This window comes from Arachis hypogaea, chromosome 14, assembly GCF_003086295.3.
Source record: "Arachis hypogaea cultivar Tifrunner chromosome 14, arahy.Tifrunner.gnm2.J5K5, whole genome shotgun sequence".
Lineage (NCBI taxonomy): Eukaryota > Viridiplantae > Streptophyta > Magnoliopsida > Fabales > Fabaceae > Arachis > Arachis hypogaea.
The window spans coordinates 15359297-15367571 of record NC_092049.1 but is presented as its reverse complement, the minus strand read 5'-3'; the positions used below and the strand labels follow the sequence as shown (position 1 = coordinate 15367571).

The following is an 8275-nucleotide window of genomic DNA, read 5'->3' as shown; positions in this document are numbered from 1 at the left end:
TAATGTAAAAAATTTATCTATTCACTTAATATTATATGATGTAATGTATATAAAATAAGAGAGGGATATATATATGAAATGAGAAAGAGAAATATTGCTCAGTAAAATAAGAGAGAGAATTGATTTGTGATTTATTACTTGCTTGTTTTTTTGGAGGCAAAGACCTCTATTTATACATGTATGAGAGGGATCAATTTCAACATTCATTAATTATTATTTCTTCTTTTAGAATGTGAGTACTCCATGAGAATGGACATCCACGTCCCATTCTTATCACAACAAAAATAATATTTTAAGTGTCTTTAAATCAAAATGGTAATACTCACAATTCACAAATAATAAAAATTATAGAGATGTGATTAAAGCGGTACTTTATGGCTTTATCAACTTATTTGTTTTTTCCTCCAATTTCACAGTTGATAGTCTGATCAACGCTCTAGAGAAATATAACCATCAGATAACAGGGTGCATAATGCACCATTTATCCCAAAGAGCATCTTAGACACTGCCACCAAAGAGTTCACTCATCAATTCCACTCAACTCAACTCATGGTATCAGGGGAGAGTAGAGGGATCAAGGCATTCAAGCTTTCAAACACGCATGGAATCTGTTCTTGTTTTCTCATTTTGGTCCCTATTTAGCAACCGATCCACTCAACATATATAAATTGCAATCCGAGTCACTTTTTTAGCAGCTTCTCTTTATTCCTACTTCAGTTTTTTGCAGTTTCCTTCTTCTTTCTTTAGTCTTTTACCCATTTGCATCACACATTAACGTTCTATCTCCTTCGATTACTCTCTTCTTCTAGAAGCTTCTGCGGAACCCTAGCGCACACTCTCTCTTTCTGAATCTGAATCTGAATCTTTGAAGCTCCTCTCCAATGGCGTTCTGGTGGTCCTTGCTCGTTCTCGCACTCGCTTTCGCCATCGGCAAGTTCCTCCTCTGGCTCATTCCTCCTAAGGTTCCTTCCATCGATGTTGACGCTTCCGATGGTACACTTTCTTCTCTTTCTCTCTTTCTCAATCTGTCGCACGTGAATTGTTTTTGTGATGGTGAAAATGTGCCGTGAATTTTGGAAATGGCAGTTTTAGACGATGGAAACCAAGCTCAGGAGAACAGCTTCATATATGTGAGTGATGTTTCTGCTGTCTTCTCATTGGATCGCTTGTGATGTTGCATTTTCTGTTCAGTTTTGCGAATTGTTGCATAGTGAGTTAGGACATATTAGGAGCTTATTTATTTTGTTAACTTGTTTTTGCATTATGTCACGATCGTTGCGATTTTCTCTATCTATTTGAAAATTCAATGTTGGTTTCATTGTAATGTGGCTTCGGAATTCGGATTGATGCGTTTTAAGAAATGAATTTTACTGTGTACTGTCCTAGAACATCCTCCAAATATACTTAATAAAGAAAATATTAAATGAAGAAACAAATGTACTTAATATCTTGTGAACATTAAAATGAAGTAGTTACACATTCTTCTAAGTCCTACAGATACTCCTAATAATCATCCTAATAATGTGAAGGTATTAAATGTAAAAGTAACTGTCATCAATATTTTATAATTTGTAAATATTAAAGCATTCAAGACTTTGAATATCTAATAATTATGCGGATTATATGGAGAATGTGTTAGGACTTGGGAGGATTTATTAATTTCCTTGAAAGTGCCCAATCATTCCTTTATTTAGCCTACTGGGAAGATTATTATGAGATTTAATATTTCTGTTAGGAATTCACTTCTTGTAAGTGAGGCACATTGAATGTAATGACTTGGAGTTTGTTTGTTAAATGTGCTATCTATATGTGAAAAAGGAAGCAAATGGCTGATCTGGTTTTGTTGATGGCTTTTTCCTCTTCAGGTACCTCCAAGGGGAGCGGCACAGCAATCTGGCACTAAAGTTCAGTGCTATGAGCCTGCTACCATGAAGTATTTGGGATATGTTCCTGCTTTGACCGCAGATGAGGTCAGTGAGCCCATTCTTCTCACGGGACATGGTTATGAATTATGATGCATAGTTCTAGTATCTATTTCCCTAAGTGCTAATAATAGTTTAAGATGCACTGCATATGTGAATACTTTTTTGCTAGTTAATGTTTATGAAAGTTTGATAAAAAGGGAAACTTAGAAATTTAACTGCTGAAGTAAAATAGCTAGGAAAATAAACACAAGTCAGAAACTTATGAGTACATCATTGTTGAGAAACGTGTCACATCAGAAATATGCCATTTGCAATGAAGAAAAGTTGTCAATAGCTTCTAGTTAAACCTGTGTCCTTAATTTTCATTTGGCATTCTTTTAAGATGGTAGTCCCATTTACTGATGTTGTGCCCTTTTGGCTCTAAATAAGTATTGTTTTCTTGCATATGAATGTGTAATTAGCTGCACCTAATTTTAGGAATTAACAGTCATCATGGTACTCTAATTGATCTGTCTATATTCTATGATCCAGAAACATTAAGGACAGCAATAAGATGCCCCAAAGGATAATATTGATGCACAGAGCAAGTTATTGCAAAGTATTCAGAAATTATTGGATGATAGTTTGACAAGATTCATAAGTAAAAGCATTGCAGGAATTAACTCAAAATACTTTGCATGCATGGATAGGTCAGGGAGCAAGTGGAAAAAGTGCGGAAAGCCCAAAAAATGTGGGCAAAGACCAGCTTCAAGCAAAGACGCCAATTCTTGCGTATACTTTTGAAGTATATAATAAAACATCAAGCGCTTATATGCGAGTAGGTGCACTTCTCCGTGGTCATGAAAGGAAAATTTAGGTGTCACTAAATTTGTTACCAAATTATGGAACCATGCAAACTTCCTTTGTTTTTAGTTATCATATTGTTGCATTCCTTAGGTAATTATTCTTATTCCATAATAATGTGTTCTGATATATTATCATTGATGTGCTTTTATTAGAATATCTTCGCGTGATACTGGAAAGACAATGGTGGATGCCTCTTTGGGAGAAATAATGACAACATGTGAGAAGATCCATTGGCTACTGTCAGAGGGTGAGAAGTGGCTGAAACCTGAATACCGGTACCTGGCTCAATCCCATCCCCTCATTCCTTTTCTGTTCTAGTTGATAGTATATGTACTATGTAGCCTATTTGTTCATATTCATTACCACAAAACAGTTCATATACTTCTTTATCTCAAATTCCAGTATTTGATTGACCACTCTTTTATTCATTTATCGTTGATTAACAACTTACAGATCCAGTGGAAGATCAATGCTTCATAAGAGTGCTAGAGTAGAATTTCACCCCCTTGGTGTTATTGGTGCCATTGTGTCATGGAACTATCCGTTCCACAATATTTTCAACCCTATGTTGGCAGCACTTTTTTCTGGAAATGGCATTGTGATTAAGGTATATAATGACAAAATATCTACTGTGCCAATCACCAGTTTGTTAATCCCATGATTTTACAAAGTCTTTTGCAGAATAACACGGTTGGCTGTTATGCTGCTGGGGATTAAATCATATTCTGTAACCTTTCAAGTTGGAATACCCACTCTTACTAGCTACTATAAAATTTATGCTTATGCTTTTCAGTTTGACACTAACCTATATCATTCTGATTGCAGATATCAGAAAACGCAAGTTGGTCTGGGTGCTTTTACTTCCGAATCATCCAGTCAGCACTTGCTGCCATAGGTGCTCCAGAGGACCTTGTTGAGGTGATAACAGGGTAGAGTCTTATTTTGTACCCTGCTTCTTACCTTTTTTTTTCTAAGTCATGTTTGCAGTTGCAGCTTTAACTGGACCTTTTTACCAGATTTGGTGAAACAGGAGAAGCATTGGTGTCTTCTGCTGATAAAGTCATTTTTGTTGGATCACCTGGTGTTGGCAAGATGGTATGATTGCTTTGGCCAATCGACTTGGCTCATCCCATCCTCTCATTTGTGAATTATTTTTTCCAATTATTTCATTTATGATATGTTGTGCAAATCAGATACTTAATGAAGAAATTCTAAAGAGTACTAGGTCAATATTTACTCAGTTCTATCAAAAAGAAAGAAGAAAAGGAGAGGGAAGAGTCTCACAAATGGAATAAGATGGCAGATCACTTTTCGTGTATTAAGATTTCTGTGCATTCTGCTAATATGCTGCTTCCTGTTATGCAGATAATGAGAGGTGCTTCCGAGACACTTATACCTGTTACACTTGAGCTTGGTGGAAAAGATGCATTTATTGTTTGTGAAGATGTAGATGTGGACCATGTAGGAATACTATCCATATTTTCTGGTTTCCAAATGCCTTGGGTGTTATTGTTGACCACTTGGTTGGCAAATGTTAATTTTACAAGTTAATGAAGTATACATTCATGAGTGCCATAGTTTTAACAGACTTTGATCTGCCAAACATAGGTTGCTCAAATTGCTGTCAGGGCTGTTCTTCAGTCAAGTGGGCAGAACTGTGCTGGAGCTGAACGTTTTTATGTCCACAGGAGCATATATTCATCTTTTGTCAGTAAAGTTACCCAAATTATAAAATCTGTTACAGCTGTAAGTGTTTTGTTAAAACATTCTCATGCAACTCTCTTCTAATGTTAACATGGGCTTCTTAATCACTTGTGGTTGCACTTAAAACTGTTGCAGTGTTTCTGCAATCTATCAGCTTACTTTTACTTTTATTCTAGTTTTTTGTGATATCCTGTGGAGCATCCATACAGTTCATGATATGTTGCTGTGTCCTCCCATTTTGTTGAATTCAATAATTTTTCCCTGAAATTATATGCATCAAGAACTGGCTTTATAGTCTGTTCTGTGTCCTGAGAACAAACACATATATACATTGTTATTAGCTTCCCACTGCTCAAATATAGCAAATTGATAGAATTTTCTCAATTTACAGTTGAAAAGTTTATTTCTTGGTGTTGCTAATTTTCTTCAATAAATAAAAAAATATAAAAAAAAAGGGGATCTGGGATTGATTTAGAGGGGAACAAGGTCCCCTGAGCTATTTTGTATTTTATCCCAGTTTTTTAAGCCTCACACAGTTAATGATTACTTGCAGGGTCCACCACTGGCTGGAAGGTATGACATGGGAGCTCTATGCATGCATGAGCATTCTGAAAAACTTGAAGGCCTTGTCCATGATGCTATAGATAAAGGTGCTGAAATTGTTGCAAGAGGAAGTTTCGGGCCTATTGGTGGAGATGCAGTTGATCAGTATTACCCCCCAACTGTGATTGTTAATGTGAATCACTCCATGAGATTGATGCAAGAAGAGGTAGCAGAACTAGCTATTGTCTCTTCTCCATGACATTACGCTCTTTTTTAGTTTTTTTCCCCCCATTTTTTTCATATTTGTTGTCTATAAATGCTTACTGATGGTCCATACTTCCATATCTATGTAAAATATTAACCAACAAAAAAATATGAAATGTTGCATCTTGACTAAAAGCATTGAAGATTTTAAATTTACATTATTGTGTTTCATGTCATTTACTTATTTGAGATTCTTATGTTTTAAGCTTGAGCAACTGCTAACTAAGTTCATCTTTGTACTTCAACTACATATAGGCATTTGGACCAATCATGCCAATAATGAAATTCAGCTCTGATGAAGAGGTTGTCAAGCTTGCAAATGACTCAAGATATGGGCTTGGCTGTGCTGTTTTCTCAGGCAATCAGAGCCATGCCAGAGAGATAGCTTCGCAGATACATTGTGGCTTTGCTGCTGTTAATGATTTTGCAGCAACATATATGTGTCAGGTAACTTTTCTGGGAATCTGCATCTTTGTGCAAAGGAAGCCTACTTCTCTTTGTAATGATATGATGTATGCATTGTCGATCACATATATTCACATCCATCCAACTGCTACAGAGAGCCTACCACAATATAATATAATATAATATGATTTATGCAATTGAATAATAGCTTTCTGATTAGAAAGTTGGACAGAAGTTTTAAAATGGTGGACTCTACCAATTAGGTGATGGAACCAGCCTCTGATTTATTCTTCAGAACAGGAAGGACAAGAAAACACAACTCTTTACTGTTTCTAATTTACTTTAATATCTACTTTGCTATATCACATCTTATTGCCAAGCAGAAATAAATATAAATGTTACAACAGTTGTTTCTTTATTCAGCTTTCTATATTATGCAGTTCTTTTTGGCAAAAGGTTGTTTCTTTATTCAGCTTTCTATATTATGCAGTTCTTTTTGGCAAAATCTGCCAGAATATAATTCCTATCTCAATCTCAGTTACCTCTCTTAAATTTCTACCGAAGTAATGATGCATTCTGATTTTTCAGTCCCTCCCATTTGGGGGTGTCAAACACAGTGGATTTGGACGATTTGGTGGTGCAGAGGGTTTGCGAGCATGCTGCCTTGTAAAAGCTGTTGTTGAAGATAGATGGTGGCCATACATAAAAACCGTGATACCTAAGCCTATTCAGGTCAGCCTGGGAAACCTTTGATAATACACTTACATGTTATCACACTTTGCTACATAAATACATAATGACATGCGCTTCTTCTTTGCCTTAGTATCCTGTAGCAGAAAATGCCTTCGAATTTCAGGAGTCACTAGTTGAAGCACTATATGGTCTCAGCATATGGGACCGTTTGAAAGCATTGGTAAGCGTTTTAAAAGTACTTACTGAGCAGAATTCTACCAACAGCAGTAAGTTGAAATGACTAATCATACCTTGGCATCTAACACACCAAATTGTTGATATCACCATATTCAAATGATTGGTGCTTTCGGTGTGTCAGTTTTCTCCAACTGCAGTATTTGGTAGCTCCTTTTATTGATGATCCTGGGATAGTTCCTGATGAATGCACGAATTTCTTATATCAATATTCTATTTTGTCGATGACAAGGAAGTTGATAACTCGTTGACAGTTAGGGCTATAGTTATGTATCCGCCAACGATTATGGTAGAAAACTTGTCCACAGCCGCAACCTGATACATCTTTACGTTCATACTGGTTGGCTGGTTGCATTCTTCATCTTCATATTGAATGAAGAATTCAACACAAATATCATTGCATTTCACTTTCGTAATCAAAAACAGGTTTTCTCACTTGTTTCGACTACCCTCTGAAGAGCTTGTAATATTTGTTTTCATACCGGTATAAGCGTGTTTTCTTTCCACTATCTAAAATCACAAAAAAGAGGAGCGAGGAGAATTTTAGATATAGATGATACTGATTATCAACAAGATCAATCTCTTACGCACATGCAACGATTTCAGATTTTCAACACTAGAAACTATAAAATAATCTCGTAGGATCGTTCTGGGTGAAGCACTTTCTTGAATTCCTGATGTATGTCGTACGGGAATATGAACGACCTATTTAAAAGTAAATGATTTAGGTGTAATAGGCGTAGTAGCTGTTATTTACTCGAATAAATTGATGCATGATTTCTTGCAGTGCTCAATGTATTAGCAGTATGGCAACATGTACCCTACCTACGTGTATCCAACCCGATTCGCAGCGGGTAGGGTACTCATGCGGGTCGGGTCGGGTGCGGGTTGAGTTTCAATCCTATCCGACCAACTCGCACTTTATATATGTATATGTTATATACTTATATAAAAATATGTTTCAAGTGGATGTTGAACTAAAGATCTCTCACTAAATGCAAAAGATTTTTAGCCACTAAAAGAAGATCATTAATTAATAATTTAATATTTTTTTAACATAAAAGTCAGTTTTATTTTAAATGATCATCAAGTTATATAATAATGTTGCATCTTTGTTGTAATCTGCGGGTAAGATCAGGTATTTGCGGGTTATGAATGAGTAGGGTTAGGGTTGAGATATTTTTAACCCGCGAGTAATGTAGGGTTGAGTTTATATAAAAATATCAATCTACGGCTCTAAATCCTACTTTATCCTACCCATTGCCATCCCTAGCAGTATGCTTTAATGAATCAAATGATAAGTGGTTACTCAGACTTGACAGTAGTATTACTGGCAAAAAGTGAATTAAAAACCTTATGTTGAATGCAGCAAGAGATTGAAAAAATTCCTAAAACAGAACAACTAGTAGCACAGCATCACTATGACTCTTGTTTAATTAAGACTATTTTGGTAATTTTGAGAACTTGCTAGGAAGTTCCCTTTAGGAAAACTTTAAAGTGTACCGGTATACTATACTGGTATTTCAGTGATTTTTAACTATTGATCTTAATTATAAAAAAATATATAATTAAGATCAACGGTTAAAATTTACTGAAATACCGGTATACTTGAAAGCTTTCCTATAGTTTATAGATGCAATGAGAAGGTTGAAATGTATAGA

The 8275-nt window shown here is 35.6% G+C and overlaps 1 protein-coding gene across 2 annotated transcripts; it reads left to right on the top strand.

The window, feature by feature from the left end:
- The first annotated feature begins 412 nt into the window (after positions 1-412).
- LOC112741653 (aldehyde dehydrogenase 22A1) lies at positions 413-7049 on the top strand. 2 transcript variants are annotated; one of them, XM_072213832.1, is made up of 15 exons: positions 413-993; positions 1087-1130; positions 1866-1970; positions 2457-2523; positions 2615-2742; positions 2924-3046; positions 3225-3378; positions 3597-3700; positions 3788-3866; positions 4137-4232; positions 4380-4517; positions 5029-5244; positions 5538-5729; positions 6276-6419; positions 6511-7049. In XM_072213832.1, the coding sequence occupies exons 3-15, from the start codon at positions 1966-1968 to the stop codon at positions 6658-6660; spliced, it is 1596 nt and encodes a 531-aa protein (XP_072069933.1). In that variant the 5' UTR covers positions 413-993; positions 1087-1130; positions 1866-1965; the 3' UTR covers positions 6661-7049. The 2 variants fall into 2 exon arrangements, with proteins under 2 accessions (XP_072069933.1, XP_025646491.1); XM_025790706.3 differs by lacking the exon at positions 2457-2523 and having other exon boundaries at positions 475-993.
- The last annotated feature ends 1226 nt before the right edge of the window (positions 7050-8275 follow it).

Excerpts from the sequence above, each read along its gene's own strand:
- LOC112741653 (XM_025790706.3), top strand. The coding sequence starts at position 882 with ATGGCGTTCTGGTGGTCCTTGCTCGTTCTCGCACTCGCTTTCGCCATC. Across the intron at positions 4,518-5,028 it reads TTATAAAATCTGTTACAGCT|GGTCCACCACTGGCTGGAAG; the intron begins GTAAGTGTTTTG and ends GATTACTTGCAG. Across the intron at positions 5,730-6,275 it reads CAGCAACATATATGTGTCAG|TCCCTCCCATTTGGGGGTGT; the intron begins GTAACTTTTCTG and ends CTGATTTTTCAG.